Genomic DNA, 25,436 nt, shown 5'->3' with positions numbered 1-25,436 from the left:
ACTTGGAAGACCCCGAGGATGAGCCTCAGCAAACATCCCTCCCTCTGGGTCCCCTTACACCGGCCCTGGTCCCCGCGGCCGGGGGATCCCCTCGCTCGTGCCCTCTGGGCGCGTGCAGTCGGCGCTCAGCTCTGGGCTCTGGATGGACCGCATCTGGGCATCATCGGGATTTATGTCCTGCCCCTCGTTGGCCTGGCGACCAAGACACTCGAGCTTTGCCGGCCGGCGGCACCTGTCTACCCAGCCGAGTGGCTCTCCCCCTGCTCAGGGGAGGAACCCGAGCTCACTGAGACGTGGTCAGAAGTCACAAAAGCCTCTTAAAGCAGATGTCACGCAGCAGGTGGTCCCATCCATGGGCCCTGGAGTCCCCAGGACTTTGTCTGCACCTGACAAGTTAGTCCCGGGCAGTGCCTCCAGGTTTGGATACAGGTGGGCACACTGAGTCACTCTTTGAGCACCTTGTACCTGGGCTCCATCCACCATTATTTAGTGTCTGCCATCAGCCACATTTGTCCCAGGCCCTGGAAATAGAGCCCAACCTGTGTGCAGCAAGAATTTTAAATTTTATTTTAGAGGAAGGGGGAGAGAGAGAGAGATGAGACATGGATGTTGACTGTAATTAACAACTATCTTGTGGGTAACTACTTTGAAACTATGTAAACACCCTTCTCAAACTTTCCATTTCCGGTTCTAGCTTCCATTGATGATTTGTGTGGGTCTGAATCGATTTCCATTAAAATGGTGACCAAAGGGTGATTTTTCTAATTCTATCATTGCTCCTACATTTATTATTTGGCATTCCACCAGGAGAGTTTTTCTTTTTGCCCACTCATTTATCAAGCCATTTATTTATATCAGTGTGGATTCATAGATCCTTTTATTTTAAACATATTTTTTAAAAATCCTCACCGGAAGATATTTTTCTATTTATCTTCATACAGAGTGGGAGGTAGAGAGAGAGAGAAATATCAGTGTGAGAAAGACACATTGACCGGCCACCTCCCTCAGGGCCAGGGACCAAACCACAACTGAGGCATAGCATGTGCCCTTGACCAGAATCGAACCTGCAACTCTTTGGTCTGCTGGCCAACACTCCACCTGCTGAGCCAAACAGGCCAGGGCTAAAAGCATGCATTTTAACCCTGGGTGGTTTGCTCAGTGGTTAGAGTATTGGCCCATGGACTAAAGAATCGAGGGCTTGATTCAAGGGCACATGCCTCAGTTGCAGGTTTGATCCCCAGGGTTGTGCTGGAGGCAACCAATTGATCTCATGTCAATGTTTCTCTCTCTCTCTCTCCCTTCCGCCCTCCCACTCTATCTAAAAGCAAACAAACAAAAACCAATGGAAAAATATCCTCAGGTAAGGATTTTTTTCTTTTTCTTATCCTCACCCGAGGACATTTTTGCATTTATTTTCAGATAGAGAGGGAGGGGAAGAGAGAGAGAGAAACATCGTGTGAGAGACACACCGAGTGGTTGCCACCCACACAACCCCAACCAGGGCCGGGGACAAACTGCAACTGAGGTACGTGCCCTTAGGGGGAAACGAACCCGGGTCTCTGCAGTCCGCAGGCCGACACTGTAACCACTGAGCCAAACTGGCCAGAGCAGGATTATTATTTTATTTTATTTTTTTTTTAAGGATACATTTTGCCCTGGTCTGTTAGGCTCAGCGGTTAGAGTGTCGGCCTGCAGTCCAGAGAGACCCGGGTTCGGTTCCCACTAAGGGCACGTACCTCAGATGCAGTTTGTCCCCGGCCCTGGTTGGGTCGTGTGGGTGGCAGCCACACGATGTGTCCCTTTCACGTTGATGTTTCTCTCTCTCTCTTCCTCCCACTCTATCTGAACAAAAATGGAAAAATGTCCTTGGGTGAGGATAAAAAAATAAAAGCATACATTTTGCCATTGAAAGTGCACAATCCAATATTTTTAGTGTACAAACAGTATTTAGTATTCAGAATTGCGCGATTATCACAATATAAATTGAACATTGGTATCACTCCAAAAGGAAGCCCTGCATCTGTTTGCAGTGCTTGCCCACCCCTCGCCATCTCGCAGCAGAAGGTAAACCACTCCTTTGCCTTGTTTCTGTCAGGCGGATTCGTGGAGTTTTGCCTTATGAAATAGGTTATAATCTTTTACTACCATTTTTTGATGCTAAAATGGCCCCAGGTCAGAACTCAAGCTGGATCTGTGTCTTTTTGTCATTTCCCCATCATTCTTCGAGCACCTCTGGTTTGGGGCACAACAAGGTTTTTCCAGCTCATCTTCATTTTCCCTCCCCCCGTCCTGGGAGCAGACATTCTACGACGGGTCCTTGTAATGCGCTGAACTGTGTCCTCCCAAATTCATATGTTGAAGTCCCGACCCCCTACCTAAGCGGGTAACTGTGCTTATAGACACAGTCTCTAGAGAGGAGGCTGCGTGAATGGGAGGCTGTTAGGGTGACCAGGACTCTCCTGGACAGACTTTGCTCAGCTCCCTTTCCCTTCTCCATCAGGCCTCCATGCACCTCCTTCTCTTAAGTTCTCCTGCTAGGTCAGTTTAGAGAGACTCCCCACCCCCACCCCATCTTCAGCTGCCTTTAGCAAGAATCCTGTGAGGTCAGTTCAGCAAGACTCTGTCCACCTTCATGACATGGCTCTGCTCCGTAGCTGTAGGTCCCCAGCTGTCTTTGTTGTGTTCAGAGTTGAGCCTCATCTCTCTCCCCTATGCCAATCAATAGTCTTCAGGACGTCTTCCTAATTATTTTAACAAGTGTCAGAATAAGCTTTTCTTTTCTTTTCTTTTCTTTTCTTTTTTTTAAGAATCCTTGTCTTTTATTTTATTGATTGATTGATCGATTGATTGATTGATCGATTTGGTACATGCCCATAGTGGGAACCGATCCCGGGACTCTCTGGTCTGTAGGCTGACGCTCCAACTGCTGAGCCAAACCGGCCAGGACAAGCTTTTCTTTTTAAAAAGATGTTTTTATTTATTTGTTTTTAGAGAGGGAGGGAGAAAGGGGCAGAGAAGACGCTGATTTGTTGTTCCACTTATTTATGCACTCATTGGTTGATTCTTGTATGTGCCCTGACTGGGGACTGAACCCGCATCCTTGGCGTACTGGGACGACGCTCTAACCAACTGAACTACCGGCAGGGATCAGAATAAGACTTTCTTGTGCAGGAGTGGGACCCTGGCTTAAACAACAGACACGTATTTCTCACAGTTACTGGAGGCTGGAAATCCAACATCAAAGCGACCACCCACTTTCCATCCTACAGACTGGAGTTGGGAGAGGGGGGACAAGCTCTCCCCAGTTCATCATGAAGGTTCCACCCTCCTGACCTACTCACCTCTCAAGGCCCCACCTTCAAACACCATCAGACTGGGGGTTAGCATTTCAACACACGAATTGTGCCCTGGCCAATTTGGCTCAGCGGTTAGAGCGTTGGCCCACGGACCAGAGAGTCCCGGGTTCGTTTCCGCTAAGGGCACGTGTCTCCATTGCGGTTTGTCCTCGGCTCTGGTTGGGGTCATGTGGGTGGCAACCAGTCGATGTGTCTCTCTCACATCAATGTTTCTCTCTGTCTTCCTCCCTCTCTCCCTCCCACTCTATCTGAAGATAAATGCAAAAGTGTCTTCCAGCAAGGATAAAAAAATAATAATAATAAAAATAAACATACACATTTTGGGGGGGTGGGGGGGCAAGGGGGACACAAATATTCATTCCACAGTAGGTTCAAACCCAAGATGACTGCTGTCTTTATAAGAAGACACCAGAGAGGCATTTGCACAGAAGAGAGACCGTGTGGGGACACAGGGAGAAAGTGGTCACCTCCAAGCCAAGGAGAGAGGCCCCAGGAGAAACCAACCCTGCCCCCACCTGGGTCTCCCATTCAGCCTCCGGACTGAGGAAATACGTCTCTGCAGGGAGAAGTTTGCTGCTGCCTCACACAGTCCCCCAAAGGCCCCCAGAAGGGTCTGCAGCTCAGGAATTGGCATGTGCCTGGCTAGACAAGGGAGTGAGTCTGGAGATGCTGAAGTCCAGGTGTTCGGGACAAGGACACCGCGGAGGAAACGTCTCCACATCCACAGGGTGACAAGGCGATGACCAGAGAGGAGCAGCCTCCTGCCCCTCCCCCGTTCCCGGCAATTTCGCTTTTCGTTCCTGTGGGCTCATCGGTGTGACGTGGACAGTATCTTGTATTGCTTGTTTATGACCTTTAAACAACACCTGTTTTCTACAATAAAAATAAATTCATTGCTTGTTTCAATAACTTTTTATTTGTATGGTTTTTTTTTTTAAATCCTCACTCAAGGATATTTTTCCATTGATTTTTTAGAGAGAGAGTAAGGGAGGGAGGGAGAGAGACAAGATCAATGTGAGAGAGACACATCAAATGGTTGCCTCCCACACAACCCTGATGGGCCGGGAATCGAACCCACAACTCTGGTCCGAGGGCCCCACTCTAACCGCTGAGCAAAGGGGCCAGGGCTATTTGTAAGTTTTATTAGTACAATTCACATAGCATACAATCCACCCATTAAAGTGTACAATTCAATGGCTTGTAGTATATTCACAAAGCTGTATAATCACCACAATTTTAGAACATTTTCATCACCATAGAAACTGACCACCCCTTAGCCATCACCCCCACATCCATCCACCCTTCCACGCCCCCCAACCCCAGACCACCACTAATGTACCTGCTGTGTCTCTAGACTTGCGTTCTGGACATTGTATGTGATGGGATCATAGCACACGTGGCCTTCTGTGACTGGCTTCCTCTCCTTGGCATGTTCTCAGGTCCATCCATGTTGTAACATGTCAGTACTTCACTTCTCTTTATTGTCCAATAAAACGTCATTGTGTGAAGTGCTACACTTTATTTATGCGTTCATCAGTTGGTGCATGTTTACGTGGTGTCCACCTTCTGCCTGTTGTGGTTAACACTGCTGTGAAGGAACACTCATGTACACATTTGTGTGGACACATGTTTTCATTTCTCTTGGGTCTACACCAAGGACTGGAACTGCTGGGTCGAGTGTGATTCTATGTTTAACCTTGTGAGCAGCTCCCAGCCTGCTTTGCCCGGCAGCTGCTCCGTGTCCTTTCCCCCAGGGATGCAGGAGTACCAACTGTCCGCCTGCTTGCCTACACTTGCTGTCACTTGTCTGGCTCATGGCTGTCCTTGTGGGCGTGAAGTGGGACCTGATTGCAGTTTTGATTGCATTTCCCTGATGGCAAATGTTGTTCTTGGGTTGACTCTTATCAGATATATGATTTGCAAATCTTTTCTCCCATTCTGTGGGGTACCTTTTCACTTTCTTGGTTTTTTTTTTATCCTCACTCAAGGACCTTTTTGCATTTATCTTCAGATAGAGCGGGAGGGAGAGAGGGAGGAAGAGAGAAACATCCACAAGAGAGAGAGACACATCGAGTGGCTGCCACCCACACAACCCCAACTGGGGCCAGAGGCAAACTGCAACCGAGGTACGTCCCTTAGTGGGAACCGAACCCGGGACTCTCTGGTCCGAGGGCTGATGCTCTAACCGCTGAGCAAAACCGGCCAGGACTCTTTTCGCTTTCTTGATAGTGTCTTTGATGCAAAAAGCTTTCAAGTTTGATGAAACTTCCATTTATTTATTTGTGTTTCTTTTGTTGCTTGTGTTTTTGGTGTCATATTTTAAAAACCACTGCCAAATCCAAGGTCGTCAAGATTTACCCGTTTTCTTCAGTGAGTTTTTTTATATTTGGGTTTTTGATCCATTCTGAGTTACTGTTTTGTATATGGTGTGAGGTACGAACCCACTTCATTTGTTTGTATGTAGATAACCAGCTGTCCAGCACCATTGGTGGAAGACACTGTTCTTTCCCCATTGACTGGTTTGGCACCCTCTGACCATTGATGTGAAAACTTCCTTCTGGACCCTCAGTTCTCGTCCACGAATCTATGTGCCTGTCTTATGCCAGGGACACTGTGCTTTTATTACCTTAAGTTTGCACTGAGTTTTGAAATCAGGAAATGAAGTCTCCCACCTTTCTTTTTCAAGATTCTGTTTAGGGTCCCCTGTCGTCCCATATGAATTTTAGGGTCAACTTCCCTATTTCTGTAGCTAGGCTTCCGGGATTGTGGTGGGGCTGCAGCGAGTCTGCAGCTGCTTTGGGGGAGAATTGCCCTCTTATCGATGTTAAGTCTTCAGTCTGGGAAGTCATTCCGCTATTCAGGTCTTCAATTTCTTCTTCTTCTTTTTTTTAATCCTCACCCGAGGACATTTTTCCATTTTTTGTTCAGGTAGAGTGGGAGGGAGAGAGAGGAACAGAGAGAGAGAGAGAAACATCGATGTGAAAGGAACACATTGAGCAGCTGCCACCCGCACAACCGACCAGGGCCGGGGACAAACTGCAACCGAGGTACGTGCCCCCAGCGGGAACTGAACCCGGGCCTCTCAGGACCGCAGGCCGACGCTCTAACCGCTGAACCAAACCGGCCAGGGCGGTCTTCAATTTCTTTAAGCAATGTTTTGTAACTTTCGGTGTACAAGGCTTGTACTTCCTTGGTTAAATTTACTCCTAAGCATATTATCCTTTTGGATTTGGGGAGTAAGACTGCCAGTCCACGAACATGGGGTGTCTACTGAGGTCTATTTTACTTTTCCCAACAACGTTTTATCACTTTGAGAGAACAAGTTTTGTACTCAATAACTTTTTACACCACCTATCGACCATTCTCTTTGTAAGACAGGACTGTTAGGGTCGCCGCTTATTCCTCTGCTGTCCTCCTCACCACCCACACCTGCCTTTAGTTACTAATGTTACTACTACCAACAACTAGCCATTCCTGAGCTCTTACCACACACGTGCCAGGCACTGTTCCCGGGGTTCGCCCCCTGCCCCGCTTCTCCCTGCTGGATGTCCTGCAGTGGCAACCAGCCCACTCTCCGATATATTAGATTGAACCACATGAAATTGCTGGCGTTTGATCTTTTGTGATCTACAAAAAAAAGGGGCAATTCCATGTGATTCAACTTGTTTAAAAAAAAAAGACCTGAGATGTGTAACAGGTGCCTGATTGTTTGTCGCCGGGTTCAGGTCGGGTTTTCTAAGGTTCTGCTGCACAAGGTGGAAGGTGCTGCCCAAGGACACTCCAGCTGTGGGCGAGCCAAGTTCACCTGGATGTGCGTGGCATTTTCTGAGAAAAAGACTGCAGTGTCCTGAGGTGTTCACTCTAACATTAGATCCTAAGGGGAACACAGGGTGGGTGCCCTCCCCAAGAGCCATGCTATGCCACCTGCAGGAGTCATCCAGCCAGACAAAACCCACCACCAGGGATAGGCCCCGAGTGGGCGACCTTACCCACTGGCTCTCCAGATGGGCCACGTGGACTTCAGTGGCTGCATTTTCAGGCTTGTCCTGCTGCTCCTGGAACAGGTGCGAGGGAACGCAGCCACCTGGTTGGCCTCAGGACTGTGGTTGAGAAGCTTCCATTACATAAGAGGTGGAGTGGGAAAGAGACCTTGAACTTTAGAGAAGGGACCGTGTTCTATCTCAGGGATTTGACCGGGGAGGAGAGTTAATATTTTCCCAAGCCTAGCAGTTTTATTTTATTTTTTCCAAGTCTAGCAGTTTTAGATGGCTGGTTTTGTTCTCATTTGATCTGCACAGCAGCTGGGGCACCTTCCTGGACTGTGAGACGGAGCATCATGGGAGACGGGAAGGAGGAGCCTGAGGTGTCAGCCTTGGCTGCGAGGAGGCCCTTGGGTTTGATACTGGCTGGTTCTCAGCTGGTCAAACCTTCATGGCTGGAACCCAGCAGTCCGCCGTGGAACCAGGAGCCGCAGAGGAGCAGAGGGTGAGGAGGGGCAGCCTTGACCAGGGTTGGTCCCGGCCCGGCCCACTCTGGGCCACCATGCGCTTCCGTCCAGTGTGCTGAGAACACCGAGGAGCACTGGGGTGGGGTGACCTTCCTTTAAGTCTAGTATGGGGCTTCCAAGAGGAAGCTGCGCCCTGCTCTTTCCCAGAAGTGTGCAGTGTCTGAGGGGTGCGTGTCGGGACTCTGACACCGACTTGTCCATATTTCCCGACTGCCGGACACTGGCTGTTCAAAAGGTGCAACTCTGGGGACTTTCTCCCCCCCACCCCCCGTCTGGTACAAGGCGGCCATCCTGGGGCCATGCTGCTCTGCAGGCCCAGGCTGTCCTTCAGACGGGCTGCCCCAAGGTCAAACCACGAATAGAGATGGCATTACAAATTTTGGGGGCCTTAAAATCCAAATTAATGCTCTCCAATCAGTTTTATCAATAATAAAGTTGATAAAGGGGAAAAAATCTACTGAGGTTAAAGCCCTTAGGGGCAGCCTTGAGCCTCTCTCTCCTGAAATAGGCCCCAGAAAGCTCTGTCCATATGGGAAGATGGATAAACGGGACCAGGTTAAGTTTAAGGACACGCACTCATCACACACACCACGGGGGGAGGGCAACAGCAAGCCACAGACTGGATAAATATTTGCAACACACATCAACAGAAGACTCATCTCCAGACTATGTAAAGAACTTCTAGAAATAAATAAGAAAAAGATAAACTACATATTCAATTAGGGAAAAAAATGGGCTATGACTTGATGAGGTTTTGCATAGATATACACGTGGCCAATAGCACGAGAAGGCATCCAACCTCAGTTCATCAGGGACATGCAAACTAAAATTGGTGACCTGTCTCTGCACCCCACCTCCATCCCAAAAGGCTGAAAAAACAAACAAACAAAAAACAGAACTGAGGCCATCTGTTCCAGATTGAAGGGCCTGACCCCTCACCCACTACAGTCCAAATGCCCTCATCTCTTGCCTGGACCACAGCAGCTTCTGTGGTGTCTATTACCTGTCTTTAATCTCCGCATTGCAGGGAGATGCAACTTTGAAAACAGAAATCAGGCCCGGCTGGTGTGGCTCAGTGGTTGAGCATCGACCCATGCACCAAGAGGTCACGGGTTCAATTCCCAGTCAGGGCACATGCCCAGGTTGTGGGCCAAATCCCCAGTGGGGGGCATGCAGGAGGCGGCCAATCGATGTTCTCTCTCATCGATGTTTCTCTCTCCCCTCTCCTCTCTCTCTCAAATCAATAAAGAAAAAAATTAAAAAACAAACAGAAATCAGGATCATCACTTCCTGCTCAAATCTTCCAATTCAGGATAAAACTCCAGGTCCTTCCTAAGCCCACCAGGCCCTTTAAGATCTCTTTTTTGGTGAACTGTGCCTTGAGTGCACTATGGAACATGCTGTTGCCGCCCAGTACCCCAGGACCCCTTCCTCTGGTCCCCTCTGACAGCAGTCCTAATGGCCCCGTGACTTGCGTTGATTGATCAAGCGTGGCAGGGAGTTCATGGGTCTCTGATCAGAGGCGTGAAGGGCCAGCCAGGGTTTCCTCTCTGTGCCTGTAGGCAAGCAGGCCTCCCTCCGGGAGGGGCTGCCTCACCAGCAGCCCAGAGTGAACGGGCTGCCCAGGTGTCAGGGGGCGTCTCCACAGCACGCCCTAGAGCCAGCCCATTCGGATGCACGCATGCCCAAGCTCAGTCTAGCCTCGGAGTTTACCTCCACTGTTCCCTCCTCCCGGAGGGCCCTCTTCCTCCTGCTTTTCTGAGTAGTCAGTTATGCCGGTATTAACTATTTCGCTATTCCCTTCTTCCCACACTGCTATACCTATGTCCAACACACCGAATATTGCAAACAAACTGAGCAAAAGCAAGACAAAATAACACAGACTCCATCTACCTAAAATTCAAGCGCAGGCAAAACTAATGTTTAGTGAAGTCTAGGTAGATCTTAAGAAAAAAACCAAAATGAAACGAAGGATCACAAACGCCGAGACTGGTCTCCTGCAGAAGAGCTTCGTGGCGGCAGTGGCGCAGGGCAGTACTCACTAGGACGCCTGCCTTTTAACTCTTCAAACCAGACTTACGTGTCAAGTGCAGATGACCCTTGAACTGTGTGGCCCACTTGTTTTTCAGTGAATGCTATATTTACTCTTATGATCTAACATCTCTGTGAGCTAGACTTCTCACATACCTCTCAACTATTTTTCTAAAATGAACTCATTTTTCAGGTTTGACCAGCACCCTCAACACCTCTCCCCTTTGGCAAACGTCGGTTTCTTCTCTGTATCTACGGACGCTTGTCTCTCCACGTTTATTAAATTCCACCCCTAAGTGAAACCATATGGTATTCGTCTATTTCATGTAGCATAACACCCTCTAGGTCCATCCATGTTGTCACAAATGGCAAAATTTCATTCCTTTTTATGGCTAACTTTTCATCGCATACATGTATGTACATTTGTACCCATTCGTCTATAGACGAACACCCAGGTGGCTCCATGTCTCAGCTGTTGTCAACGATGCTGCAGGGAACAGAGGGTGCACACATTTTTATGGACGGACACCCCAGTGAACCTATGACTCAGCTGTTGTGAATGATGCTGCAGTAACATAGGGTGCACATTTTATAGACAGACACCCAGGTGGCCCCATGACTCAGCTGTTGTGAACAATGCTGCAGTGAACACAGGGTGCACACATTTTTTTCGAATGAATGTTTTCATTTTCTTTGAACAAACAGCCATATAAGTGAGTTATTACTGGGTGGTATGGCATCTGTATTTTTATCTTTGAGAAATCTCTAGTGTTTTACAATCCCAGGAGAATTCTCTTTTCTCCACATTGCAGCACTTGATATTACGGTGACAGCCATTCTGGCCAGTGTGAAGGAAACACCTCATGGTGTGGACACTTTTAATTACATAATCAATACATCTTTTTTTTTTTTATTATTGATTTTAAGGGAAAGAGAGGAACGGGAGATGAAACATCGATGAGAGAGAACATCGACTGGCTGCCTCATGCACACCCCCCACTGGGGATCAGGTCCACAGCCTGGGCATGTGCCCTGACCGGGAATCGAACCAGCAACCTCTTGGTGCATGCATGGGGTGACACTCAACCACTGAGCCACACTGCCTGGGCAATCAATACATCTTTAATCTTTGTTGCTGAAACTATGTCACTGCATTTTCTGTTACGGACACTGGGACAGCGTGGGTCAACTGACTTGCTACTTCCAATGCTGTTTCCTTCTATTTCTCAAAAGGTCACGTGGGTTGAGATAAAGAGCCAGATCCCACGAGGTCCCTTTCCTTCCTGCTTTGTCCCATGTCTGCCACACATCCCTCTGCCCGTGTTTGGATCGGCAAGGAAATTCAAACTCCATGGCTCAGTTCATGTGGCCACTTCCAAACTGAGCCGCATGCCCTGGGTGGGCCCGGGCCCTCTTCCCAAGTTGCCTGCCCGCCTGGCCCTAAGAGCTCTCAGTGAGCCTGGCCCCGAGCTGCCTCTGCTATCGAAGCACCCACTTCCAGGGGAGAAGCCTTGCTCACGTCTGACTTGAAATGCCAGCGGGACTACGGCTAAGCGCCGCCGAGGCATTCACCACTCCGCTCACCCCTGGTGTGCACACGTGCGCCGCACTCGTGCGGAAAGGCAGATGTGCACCGCAGGGCCCCCGAGCCACTTGCATCAGCATTTTAACGACAGCGTCAGCCTTAACGCGACAGGCGACCGCGGGCTCTGGGCTGCAGAGCACGTTCATGCTTTGTGCACACCCACGTTTCAGGGGTGCACGGTGGCTCTCGAAGCAACACTCAAACGCGCGAATGAAGAAAATGTGACACTGCATTTCATCCCAGATGAGCTTCCCGTGAACACCAGTACCCGCGAGAGAACCGCGTCGCAGCGTGTATTTACTGACTAGCAAGCAGAGGGACTGCCTAGGGCTGTACCGCTCTGCTCAGCCGCAGAGAAACGCTGGACTTGTGCCGTGCAGACAACCAGAACAGACCTGGCTTCCCCATGGGAATTTACTGCATCTGGTAGGTGTTTTATTTCAGAACCTAAGTTTAGAGTATGGTTTCATCTCTACTCAAAGAGACTGATGGAAATTAGTCTTCATGTCAAGGGCTGACGCTGTGCAGGTCTGTAAAGGAAGAGATATTGAAAGTGGATTTCAACAAGAAAAACATTACAGCAAGAATACTTTATCACTACAAATTTTATTCAGAAACCCATCTTTTTTTTAAATTGTTTTTTAAAAAAAATTCCCATTATGAACTGGTTTGGTCAATCAACTACAACACTTTCTAGCAGACATACGGTAAAAACGGCCTGGCTCAGAATCGCCCAGATCTCTCCCGATCTCTTGACCGCCTCCTGTCCCGTTCCCGTCCCCCACCGCCGCCACCTCCGCCGCCACCGCCGCCACGACCACGGTCCCTAGACCGAGAGCGGCGCTCCCGGGACCGGGACCTCGATCGATGCCTGCAAACAAGGAGAAGAAACAAGACCTTGGCATCCAAGTGAAAACATGCAACACAAGCCCACAGTGACTAACACTTTCAAATACCGCACCCATCAGAGCAAAGACATTCATGAAAAAGACAAATGCTACCAATTTAATGGCAAGCTGCACCCCTAAGATGAGCGCTACTTTCAGATGTCCAAGTGTGTGGGAATAAAGGGCACCTCAGAATCGAGGGGTAAGGTGTCCGTCAGGCTGATTTCTGCAGGGGAAAGGGAGAGTTTTTTCTCCTTTCTTACTTTTGTTGACAATAGGACAGAATCACAGAATATGTCAGCATTTCTAACACATGATTAACAGGACAGGGGTGAAAACGCTCCGGGGTCAGAACTCAGTGTTCATGGGAACAGCGACTGCTCACACCCTCCGACACCGGGCTCCGACAGGGCCACCTGCACTTCTGAGCACCAGGACCAGACAGACACGGCTGCCTGACCGCTGGTGGGCCGCAGGGGATGCCAAGACCCCCAAAGGAGAGATGCAGTGTGTGGAGGAGGTTAAGACACTCAGAGAGAATACAGGCTGCACACAGCAACACAGTTTCATCCTTTCCCACTGGCCATGCCCTTGGTTCCTCACTGAGGTTCAGTCTCTACTTAAGTAGAAAGATGTGTGCTCAGAATATTCTTCACAGTATACTTAGGCCAATTTTACTTAAAAAAAGAAAAATTAGGACCCCCCCCCCCCAGCTAAGCAACAGTGGACGCGCCGAGACACTCACTTCTTGCGCCGGCGCCCGTACAGCTCCCGCCGCAGCTCTCTGGAAATGGGCTTCAGATGCATGAAGTTGCAGAAGCCGCCTCGTGTACACTCCCTGCGGGGAGAAGCGGACGAGCATCACACTGCAGTGCACTGTGTGCACACACCCGTCCTCTCCCTCCCGGCAGGCAGGCCGTCCACACCTACCCCATTTCATACTGGCGGCAGCAGGCTTCCCGGAAGTCGGTCACCGGGGAGAGCTCGGCGTGGATGGGCTGCCCGTTGAACCAGCGGTTGTTCAAGTCAATCACAGCTTTCTCCGCGTCTTCTTCACGGCGAAACTGAGAAGACACACAGAATGCTTGCCGCCACGCTCTGACAACACATTTTCAATCACTGATCCAAATACATACAAACAATGTAGCACAATTAAAATCAGACAACTTTCTATTTACAATTAGATTAATCTTGTAACGGTCCAAGATCATGCTAAATATGTTGTCTTGGTTTTCCAATTCAAATGGTTAGAAGAGCAAATATAATGATTTGTGTAGGCAACAAAAGTTTCATTAATAAAAAACACATAAGACAACTTCTCCCCAGTTCAAACAGCCTCTAACCACCACCTGTGAAGATGCTGAACTCTAGAAGGATGAGGCAGGACAAGCCCCCTCCTGCCCCCCAGGCCCGAGCACCTGCGTGCGGACTCCTCGACAGTCCCGGGCCTCAGCCAAGGCCCACAGCCAGAACAGTAAGGCAGCCCTCCTATTCCCCACCCTCTGCTGTGAGGACATGGAAACCCCTCGTCACCTTCCACCTACCTTCACATACACGTTTCCAACCAGGTGATCGCCCAGGTTATCACAGACATTCATCTCCTCGACCTCTCCGTACTTCTCCTCCATTTCTGTAAAGACCTCCTGGAGGAAAAACAGTACTTAAGGGTCATGATATTGTTAAAGATAAAAGACTAATCGAATACGTTGCATATTTAAGTATTTTAACTAATAGAGAAAAGCTTAAATTCCCCCCAAGTGATAAAACGTTAACAGATCTATCAGTTTCAAATAGTCAGTATCTCACCTCAAAAAACTCATCATAGTGTTCCTGCATCTCGACATCACTCACAGCACCTGTAAACAAAAGAAATCTTGCTGGTTAGACGGGGGCTGTGATCAAAAGAAGGCTTGTGCTTAAATCAACCTGCTACAGTGACACATTAGATTATCTACAGAGAACCCGACAGACACGTGTTCTACCGGAGCACTGACAAGACTGTCACACAGCCAATTGTTAAAATCTTAAAGTGTGGTGAGACTTTTAAATGCCCCCTGACAGTCTCCATCCTGGCTATTAAAATCACAAGTTTTAATCAGCATCAAAGGGCCACATTTTCAGCAAGTATAAGAAAAAAGTTGACTCTCAAAAAAAATTTTTTTTTTTAATTTCTTTTTAAGATTTAAAAAATAGAGGCCAAGTAATCACAGCCCGCCCCCCCTTATTAGGTTAAAATGAAAGCTGAATCAGGGTGATTAAAAGCTTATATTCCTGATTCGTTTCTTTCACAGGTTATCAGCCACATGAATGCTATAAAATTATTTCTGATGCGATTAAAACCCAAATGACCATAAATACTCAGTAGGAAAGTTACAAAATTCAATTACAGTGTTTTGAATGCCCTTTGAGTAAAGGAAAAGTTACAATACACTTTGTTGAAGAAAGCATCCTTATTTTCTATTTTCCTCGTTTATTCTTTTTCATAACCTACATGCACTAAGTGAAATGATTTCCAATCTGTGGATCGATTCTGCCGATTTACATTCTATCCCCATGATCACCTCCTCTATCAAGTTTTAGAGTTCTCCTAACCTAAATGTGAGAAGTCAAAGCCGGTGTGTTAATAAGCTGAGGTCCCAACACTGGGACCAGAGAATCAGGAAGGCCGAGGCTTTTAGGCCGGGCGGCTGGGTCTTCAATCGCTACCACAGGCCAGGCTCCTGGACTGGCGGCCTCACCTGGCGAAACCCACTGAGGACACCTGAGCTGTGGCACCAGGCTCTCTATCCAGACTGTGACCTTTCAGCAGTTTCCTGTCTTGAAAACCTTTTAATCTTTAAGGATAAAAACTTTAATTTTTTGATTCTGAGATTGATTTAAGTTTACTTTCTAACACTTAACCTCCCTGCATTTTGGTTATTTTTCAATTTACAGAATCCAGCTCATTTGAGAACCCAAATTCACTGAACACAGGCAACAACTACCACTCTTGATGGCTCATCCTGAATGGGAGGCAATCAGGAATATAACTTCTCCCTGAGTGGAGATCAAGTTCTAAACAGAGGAGCTAGGCAGACAAGCCCTTTCCAAGGGGCAGGTCCCAGTGTTTAAACTCACGTCCTTCCCCACACCAAGCAGAGTGAGAACAGAGAAGAAAATCTCCATGTGCTCCAAGTCTGAGCAGTGTTGACTGGAGTCTGGCAGTGGTTTTGACACCAGCCGTATCGTGACATTTCCACTCTGTTCCACAGAACACGGAGTATTATATTTCCATTAACTTCTGGAAAGCTGCTATTTGAAAATGCTTGAAAGTGAGCATACTTTATCCTATATACTCTGCTTAAAAATGTTGAGTCAAAATGACTTGAAAGGTCTTGAAAGTGAGTGATTAAAAACTGATCAACTAAAAATAATTTATATGACTCAATCTATTTTTTAACACAACCTGAAAAACACCAACTTTTCTTACAGAAACAGTCTTAAACTGGGATTCATTATCAAGTTAAACCCAAGCACAGAAAGCTTGTTTTTCTACTGATAAAAGGGTATGTTCAAAAGAACCATTAAATTTAGGAAGCTGATGAACCCAGCTGGCTGACATTTTATTGAAAGGGTCTGAAGCCAAATATTTCAGGTTTATCAATCTAAATCGATTCTTTTAAAATTGCAGAATCAGAATTTCATTTAATTTGTACAATCTGGACCTCAGAACTGAAATATTTGGTATAGCTAAACTTTTATTTTGTAGCATATACAAAACAAGACCACTGTGAATCACAAATAATGACACCAAGAAAACTAACACAACATTCTTTTGCCAATAAAGAACCCACAGTCCCCAAATAAACAAGCAGGGCAAAGAATTATGAATTATTGTTACTCCGGCATCTACTTTTTAACTCATTTACTTTTAATCAAGTCCACATATAAACATTTCCCTCCATCTAATTGATCTTACTTCTTAAAAGAGAGAACAAAACCCAGGTATTTTAAACCAATGGCTACCAAGTCAATCCTGCTGCCATCAGATCTGGAGGAAGACTTCTCCACTATCAGCATTAGCAACTAAAAACATTTAGTATCCGGGCAGAAAAAACTGACAAGACAGCCCCACCCTGCAGACATGGGTGCTCCTGTGTGTGCAGGTATGTAACTGGGAGACCTCCAGTGTGGGGCCGGGAGGAGTGGATGGTGGCTGCTGGCACCACCCCACCCAGTGCAGGTCACCCATAAACTGACGGCTCTGGGCCAAGGCTGCCCTGGAGTTGGGTCTGTGCTACCAGGTTACCCCTGACAGCGTCTTCTAGTCACGTTTACAGCTTTCAAACAAACTGGTGCATGAGGAGCAGCCACCCTGTGGCTTGGACCCTGTGATTTAACAGGTGTCCAGGATGTCCTTTCAATTTGTCCACAGGTGACGTTGATTCTATAGCTCGACAGTTCTAAAATTTTAGTTTTTTTACCTTTGCCATGATACTAGTATGTATGCTGTTCTCTACCCTCAGTGAACACAATATTCGCACTCACAGTGCTCACAGTACGATAAGAGACCAGCAAGGCCTACTGAATGCCCGGTTCAGAGCTACTCGCCAGCACCCTTGACTTCCAGATGCAGTGAATTAGCTCCTGGAGGTGGAGATGTCTACATAAAGTATTCTGGTTAAAAAATGAGCGAACACAGGGCTGGTGCTGAGGAAAACTCATGGGTGACTGCAACTCGAAGGACCCTCACTTGGAAACATTCTCAGAACAATACTTGCATAATTAAAGCATGAGCTCCAAAATAAATTTTAAGGGGAAAAAAACATCTAATAAGAAATAAAATCTGAAAAGTAATTTCAGAAGTTTTTTTTAAGCAAGAGAAACTTTCAAATACTGTTGCTCTTGGAGGGAGGAACACGACTGCACATTTAATGCCATGGATCTTCTCCCCTGACGCGGGTCAAGGACAGGGAGAAAGAGCAGCTCCAAGCTACTGTAACGGGCGCCCTTTGCATTCATCTTTGTCCTTCTTGTGTGAGTGGGCAGGAGGTGAGATTTCCGACAAAGGTTTCCGTGGGGTCAGTGGGACACAAGCTCTGGACACTTCTAGTGGAAGCGGTCCTTGACACTACTAGCGGCAGACCAGGCGGAGTGGACGCTGAGCTCTGACACGCAAGCCCAGGGAACCAGGGAAGGAACTTGTATGAACTTACAGCGCAAACCGTCAGCAGACTGGGAAGAGTTTTGAGGGTTACGGTAAATGTTCAAGAGGGCAATGGTCTGAAATACAAAACGCAACAACTTTATATTATGGAAAATTAAAAGTAAACACTTAACCGGTTTCCTGTGGCGATCGCTTCAGTCAAGACTCAGTGCTGGAAAAAAGCAAGTTATTTCTCCCGAGGCAGATGTGCTCTTAGCTGATGGCGGTCTCGGAGCCCTAGCACTGCGGGGTACAGAGATCTCATGATGTGCCAGTACTGTATTTCTCCATCTCAAAGTTCCAAGCCAGGTAAGAGTGCAAATAACTCGGCAGGCTACTACCAACACATTGTTAGAAAAACTTTTAATGGACAACTGAGGAAGAAAAAGTGCCCATATGAACTGATGACACAATTACTGCATTAGAGAAATACAATAATTACATATCATGAAATCTCCATTTCCTAGAGGAAAAATCATAATGTTGAAATAAAACCCAACACTTATTGGGCAACTTACCTTGATTCCTAAATATTCCTAAGATTATTAATTTTACAGAAAGAACTTAATAAATGCCAAGAGTTCAGTCACTGTAAAGACCAATGACCGGCTGATAATGTTCAAATGTCACATGGACGGATCCTTTCGTTAACAAATGTCAATCAAGGAAAGAGACCCGGCCAGCGACCTCGCTAGGACAGCCTCCTGAACGCAGCTAAGTATCAAGTTCTTGCTGTATACGCCAAGGACTTCACCACCTTGTCCTGTTTGCAACAGCTCTATGTCAGCAGCTCAGAAGCCAACATTATTTGTCTCAATTAAGAGTGGGCTCTTTAACACCATTGTTTTAAAAAAATTTCTCCAACTGTGGGACTTACAGTGTGAGCCGTCAGCCGTCTGTGCACTGTTTTGGGGATTACGATAGATGTTTTGAATCAAGATGGTCTGCGGGGAAAAAAAAATAAAAAGGGGAATTCTACTGGCTGCTGTGCATATATTAGACAATTGCAAAGAGACAACTTGTTTGCAAATGGCTCAACGCTTGTTTGTTTCCCGAAAGCCAGACAATTGTCTTCTGAAAAGTACACACAAACCATCATATTATGAAAACAGAGTTTGAGCAGTGACTTAGGTCAAGTCAGCCAGCAACCAAGAAGAAATTATAATTGTTACTTTGAGAAGTCCCACATTATGAAAAGTGTTTTAATGTAAGATAAATAATAGAACATTAGCATTTTCCTACACTTCAAACTAGCAGATACTAAGATGTTCAAAAATTTGCATAATAATATTCCCCATACAAAATCATTTTTAAAAAACCAAATGCATCAACCCAACTGTATGCAGTCCATCCAGCTCTCAGGTCTTGTAGGAAACAAGCACATCAAATGGGTTTCCTAACTGTCATGGACACCTATCAGATTTACATTTTCTTGGTGGGATCTCTGTTTACATAATACAATAGCTTAAAACATTGCTCTTTTCCGATCCTTCTTTTAAGGGAATAAAATCCTTTTTAGCCCTTCTGCTTTAAACTGGATCAGGCAGACTTGAAACCTTACATTGTACCGTTCTTCTTAAAATCAAGTTGTCTGAAAAAACAAACCATGTTTAAGTTAGTAGACTAATATATCACATGTATCTTAATGTCCATATCACTGTAAGAAGCTTAAAAAGAGACCCATACTGAATTATGCTACATATTTACAAGTTAAACCAATAAAACACATGATTTAGAAAAATGTCAGTTTCAACAACATGTGCCTAGCAGTCTTGTTAAGTGGTTTTACAGAACCAGCCAGTTCCACTTCTAACTACGTTTAAAGGGGAAGGTTGCGCAAACACTTCCCAGTCAAAGGTCTGCTGCTAGGAAACCCACTTGCAAGAACTCCCAACGGCAGGCCACACACATGTAACATGCAGACCCTCCACTCAGGGCATGGCATCTTCCCCAAGCCATGGAGCACTGTCCTAAGTCAACTTATCTCAGGCCTCAGATGTTTCCCAAAGTTGACTTAGTATTTTCAACTGGAATTACCAGAGCATGACAACTCTGATGGAAAACTACACTGAGCCCAATTATTCAATAGGAAAATTCATTTGAGGTAACCTGGCAGTGGTTGTTTAATGTAAGAATCATCATTTAAAGGGGGCAGTGCAGTTCCATTAAGATCAGGGGTGGTTAAGATTACCTACAACCAACCAACCAAATCAAAACAAGATGCTCAAGTTAACACCCACAACCGACCCCACCCAACGTTAATGGAATCACCACCTTGTTTTGATCCAAAGTGCTCAAATTAACTCGACATTAACTTTCTGAGGTAATCAATGATTCAGAAAGAAAATAAACCAGACGTCTTTGGGAAGCTTAAAGAAAATTGTGTAACGGGACAATTTTCTCTCAGCTCAACACTTGGTACATCTATAAGTAACCTTCTAAAACCAAAGAACTCAATAGACACTTAAGATGTGTGTTTACTGCCCAATCTATGGCCACTGGCTTAGTGTCAAGATTTAGTTAGAAGCCAAAACACTTAAAAATATTAGAACAGGAAATTTAAAGCAAATTCTCCAATATTCTGAAACTTGAGATATGTTCAAAGCTATTAAAAGACAGATTTCTATTACACTAACCACTTGGTAATTAGGAATAATGGGGGAAGGGAAGCCATCACCAACCTCCCCTTCAAAAGCAACTTAAATTGTGAGGTTTTCTGTGGGCTTTAATTAGAAAATACAAATGTCTCTTTCTTACACCAACTGGCTGCTTTTCCTAAACACTTAAATGTGAACAGAAAGTTGTGAGCGCAAAGCAGAGTCTGGCAGCTTTCAAGGGCAGACAGTATAGTTACCCAATAGTAATATAATAAAATAATAAAAATTTAAAGAGAGGCTGTATGTTCAGACTTCATAGGCAGTCAGGAAATCAACAGCCCTCAGTCTGTAAAGACTGCAGCACACATTTTTCAAATTCCCAAAGTTCTGGTAAACATGAGCATAAGTTTCTGTTAGTACTAGAGGTGCATTCTCCCTTTAATTCATCAGTGATCAATTACAGGGTACAAGCTCTTGCTTTTTCTTTAATTAACCAAAAATATAAAAAATCGCAACTTTTTGATTAAACCCAATCATAGCAGACCCAAACCCAAGATAACAGACATGTCTCAATTAATGAAATAGACTGGCTACAAATAATTGAAGTGAATGCCCATCTTCTAATGTTAAGTTTCACTTTTAATGTTTCTATGTCATGATACAACTTGCTATTTCCTTGAGTAGGGGTCTAAGAAAAGGGACACGCCAGGACTGGAGAACCAGTGCACGGCAGTCACTCAGCCTCTCCTGCACGGAGGGTGGCTCTGTCTAGAGAGGGCAAAGAGCAGAAAGCCCACTCTGCACCTGGCATGTCTGGAAGAGGCTAAGTCAATGTTGGCAATGGCTGCCCCCTGGACCCAAGTCTATTAGAGGGCAGGGAGGGTGGCAAGGCAGCAAGGACCAGTCCTAGCCAACATGCACACACTAAAATCTTTTAAACAGCTTTCTCTAGTGAAAAAACAACAGCAGCAGGGAATGATGCTCTCAGACCTTCCACCGGGGTGGCTCACCTGCCTCATCCTCACTCACACAAAAGAACACACTCATTTATGAACACAAATGTAAAATAAAACAACTAGAAAAATAAAGGTCTCGCTTATACATGGAAATTATTAACTAGCTCTGCAAAGCACATCAAGTTTTGATAATTTATGTGAAAACAGAAAAAAAGAAAAAACAAACAAACCTGGCTAAAGGTCGGTTTATTGTGCAACCGAGAGCATCTGTCTCCATGACGACATGCTCCAATTTTGAAATAAAATGAACAGTTGACTCTGTAAGAGAAAATAAGAGCAGATTATTTTGCTGGGTAGACAGCAAACAGATGGAAATACATCATCAACATGATACATCCTATCAAACGACTTCCCCAAAACATAGGCGCATGGTTTTTGATTGGTAGCATCCTCCTTCCTGGCAATATTTTAGTACTCCTTAGCTTCAGTCTGTCCCTCTGTAAACTTGTTCAATGAAATGCACTCACACCCAATTTCTCCTTATTCAAATCGTCTTCACTTTCAACTTCTGCTCTACTGTTTTCTTATTAATGATGTATTAATCTGAAGCTAAATTTCACTTAAAACGTTATCTGTTCTTTAGTCTTCCATGATGAAATGATTTCTTTTAAGGACACCAACACAGTGTAGTGACAACACAGTCTAATGAAGGTCAAGATCCTGACTCTGCTACTAGCTGCGTGGGCAAGTCACCCCACCTTTCGGGGTCTTAGAAGCCATCTGTAAAGTGAGGAAAATGCCAAACTGGCACTGTTCTGAGAATCAGCTGTGATGTAGGTGAGTCATAGACAGCACTCATTAAATGCAATCATTATCTAAATAAAACAGAAAACAAAGTCCAGGGTCACTTACCCATGATATCTAACCTAGAGGAAATTTCCAAAAACAGGTCTGAAGTAATTCTTTTGGTTTCAATATACAGAAAATAAACTACTGGGGAACTCAACCTGCGCCTGTCCTTATGGCAAAGCCCTCCCTTAACACTGGTTAAATACTGGATGACCCAGATCCAATCAAAACTAGCAATCCAGCCAGTGTGCTAGCAATGCCAGGTGGCTTACTGTGGTGAACTATGAAATCTTACTGGATGAGTCCCATTCATATTTAGACTTGCAGAGGCGGAAGGTTAACCCCGTAGATTCACTTTTTTTAGCAAGCGCCATATATTTAGATAGCCAATCCAGAGTTAACATAGAAGGACCTCAGTGAAATCTGATGGACCATGAAGACTGACTAGCCACTAATTTACCATTAGGCAGCAATCAAGTTAGCAAAGTCTGAACTTACCAGGGAAGGAAAATGATCACACTACTATATATATATCTGCAAACTTATCTTATGGGTTTTACTGTATATTTTCTAACTTGAGTATGTAACATTTTATATTTCACCTGAAAATAAAGAGCTTATTTTAAAAGAAAAAAAAAATTCAGAATAGGCAAAACCCCTGCCTGAACAATTAATACCTGACTATTCCATAATTAAAACAATCCTTGTTCCTATACTTTCAAAGATGGCTTTCATTTGATGATGCCCAGTTCATCTAAAACCCCCAGGTCTCTCAGAAATGAGAGTATGAATAATATTAAATAATCAAGTTTCTTGAGTTAAAGTCATGGCTTTTACAAAACAGTCCGGACAGGTGGTTATTGGAATAAAGCCCTGAAGTAAGAGTTTTGTAGAGTAACAGTGAAGACACCATCCGATAGTTAAGAACAACAAAAAAGAATGTGTGAGACAGAAGTCATGGCCCATACTAATACAAGCTGAAGAGTGAAATTAGTGATGCACGTTCTTAGCCGGCACTCAGAGAAGCCTCTTTCCAGCAGAGCTGGCTCATTCAATCAAGATCATCAAGGCAAGTTCCCCACGTTGCTCTTCTATGAGCTCAAAGCATTCCGGGTATAGACCTCTTCCACAGCCATTTAACACATTTTGATTCATTTCTCTTTAATTAGCCTTTACATGCTTGCATCCCCTCCCTTCTTGACAAGAGATATACATTTTATCCATATCTGAGTCCCCAAAGATTGTCTTTGGGTTGACACCCAAGTGACTAAGATTGATGATTTTGTCTTGCAATTTTTGCTAGGAAAAAATATAATCCACCCCCTCTTCCACTCAACACAGGAGATGCTATCATGTGTAAAAGAAGACATTTTACAAGATGTGTCCTGGAAAACAGAGACAATTTAAACAGTGTTTGAAAAAAAAAAAAAAAAAGTATTAAAACATTATCAATGACAAGCTTAGAGATTTACCATTAAAAACATACATTCACATAAATCTTAATAGCCCTGAAAAACCCCAAATAGTAACTACTTATTCAAAGAATAGAATAAGCCAGACATTAATCTTTAGTTTTCAAGATAAGAATTACTCTCTGAACATCTGAAGACACTCACTTCAGTCTAAATTTCAACAGTGCAAAGGGGGCACTCAAAGTCAGAGTTAAATTTTTAACTTTTAACCCAATAACTGATTAGGGAAGCATGCAACCTTAAAAAAGAGGGGAAAGGCCCCCCTTTTCCCTTATGTTGTAATTGAGTCTTCAAGTATTTTAAAACCTCGGCAATTAGGACCCTACGTTATCTGACGAGCAATCCGGGCGAGATGTGGACGAGAGGTCGCCCAACACATTGGAGACGCAAAGTTGGGGGGAATGGTCTAAGGCGGACAACTTCAGCACAACTCGGGAAGGCTTCCAGAGCCGCGGGGAGCCGGGTGGCCCACGGGCCGGAAAACCGGCGGGCCGCAGACGAGCGCCGCGCGGGAAAGGCCGCGCCGCGCGGGCGGAAGCCCGCTGCCCGCCCGGGGGCCCACTGCTGGCCCGCCCGCCCTAGCGCCCACGAGGCGGCGCGCGGCTCCCGAGGCCGGAAGGACCGACGCGCCCCTCCCCCCGCCCGCCCGGGCATCCCGCCGCCGCTCGGAGCCTGTTGCGTGCCCGCCCACCTGCCCGGCGCGGAGCCCCAGCGGGCGGTTCTCACTCACTTGTCTTTCTCGGTGCCGAAGATGGAGGCCAAATACTCCGCCATTTCCCACCCGCAGCCGCCGACACCGCTGCCGACGCCGCCGACCCTGCCCGACGCCCGCGGGAGACGTCACCCGGACGCGACGACGCTCGCCCCGCCCCGACGGCGTGGCGGCGCTGCCCAATCGGGAGAAATGCTGCCTGCGCGTGGGCGGGACTTGGAGCGCGCGGGAGGTACCGTCTCTTGGCCCCGGAGCCCGCGTGCTGCCCGCCGGCGCCCCCTGCCGGCGTGTTCCGGCTCCGCGCTCACCCCGACCCTGGCCCAGGGAAGCCCAGCGTGCAGACTGCGGCCGGCCGGGAGGGTTCTCCACGCAGTCGCCTGGGGCTGGGTCCGCGGAGCTCAGGGAGGTGCAGGGACGCCTCCCTCCCGGCGCCTCCCGCACCTCCCGGGGGGACCCGCACCGCTTTGCGAACCTTTTCTCTGTGCAGACCCCTCCTTCACTGCCCTCGTAGGCGGCGAATGGAGTGGGGGCGCCCCTGTCTGCCCCCTGGTCTCGCGCGGGGCCTCGGCCCTTTGAAGGGCTCTAGTTCCTAAACTGGGCCCACCTGGATGATCCCCATCATCTCCCTGTTTTAAGGTGGTCTGAAAAGTCTCTTCCTGGCAGTGCTTAGCTTAGTGTTTGATCAACCAGGGACGAGAATCTTGGGGGGACATCCGTAGAGTCATGCTTGGATTTGAGGGAAACAAGACCAGAGAAGGAGTTTTGTTGGTAGGAAATGGGGGTGCCTGACTTGGGGCCGCGGTGGCAGGTGTAATGCTCAGAGTCCTGGGGGGGCAGGCTACAGAAGCTACGGTGATTGCGGAGCTGTGTCCCCCTCCAAATTCATATGTTGAAGCCCTGACTCAGCACCTCCGAATGGGCCTAGAGTTGGAGGTAGGGTCTTTACAGACGTGATTTGGTTAAAATGAAGCTGTCAGAGTGGGTCCTAAGCCAATCTGACCGATGTCATTTTGAGAAGAGATTAGAATTATGTGAGGATACAGAGGGATGACCATGTCTACAAAGAGAGAGGCTTCAGAAGAACCAGCCCTGCAACCCCTCGACCTCAGACTTCCAGTCTCCACCACTGTGAGGGAATAATACATGTCTGTTTAAAAGAGGGGGCTAAAAAATATTAATATTTTTCCTCCCGCCTTTTAAAATTCTTCTAGGTTGGGCTACTAACCAAATAAACAGAGAGAGATTAACAGGAGCAACTCAGTTTAATGTACACGCACATGGGAAATTCACATAGGCATG

The 25,436-nt window shown here is 46.4% G+C and overlaps 1 protein-coding gene across 5 annotated transcripts; it reads right to left on the bottom strand.

Annotated features, from left to right (window-relative positions):
• Window positions 1-11,867: 11,867 nt before the first annotated feature.
• U2AF1 (U2 small nuclear RNA auxiliary factor 1) lies at window positions 11,868-24,275 on the bottom strand. Of its 5 annotated transcripts, none has more exons than XM_036243364.1 (9): window positions 24,156-24,246; window positions 21,335-21,422; window positions 17,562-17,628; window positions 14,173-14,222; window positions 13,911-14,009; window positions 13,297-13,430; window positions 13,112-13,204; window positions 12,186-12,350; window positions 11,868-12,009 (listed from the first exon to the last, which is right to left on the bottom strand). In XM_036243364.1, the coding sequence occupies exons 1-8, from the start codon at window positions 24,197-24,199 to the stop codon at window positions 12,203-12,205; spliced, it is 723 nt and encodes a 240-aa protein (XP_036099257.1). In that variant the 5' UTR covers window positions 24,200-24,246; the 3' UTR covers window positions 11,868-12,009; window positions 12,186-12,202. The 5 variants fall into 5 exon arrangements, with proteins under 5 accessions (XP_036099257.1, XP_036099259.1, XP_036099258.1 ...); XM_036243366.1 differs by lacking the exon at window positions 11,868-12,009 and adding an exon at window positions 18,429-18,495 and having other exon boundaries at window positions 12,071-12,350; window positions 24,156-24,267; XM_036243365.1 differs by lacking the exons at window positions 11,868-12,009; window positions 17,562-17,628 and adding an exon at window positions 18,429-18,495 and having other exon boundaries at window positions 12,071-12,350; window positions 24,156-24,275.
• Window positions 24,276-25,436: the final 1,161 nt, after the last annotated feature.

Source organism: Molossus molossus, unplaced genomic scaffold (genome assembly GCF_014108415.1).
Source record: "Molossus molossus isolate mMolMol1 unplaced genomic scaffold, mMolMol1.p scaffold_m16_p_5, whole genome shotgun sequence".
Taxonomy (NCBI): Eukaryota; Metazoa; Chordata; class Mammalia; order Chiroptera; family Molossidae; genus Molossus; species Molossus molossus.
The sequence above is the reverse complement of the archived record's forward strand: the minus strand, read 5'-3'. Positions and strand labels throughout refer to the sequence as shown.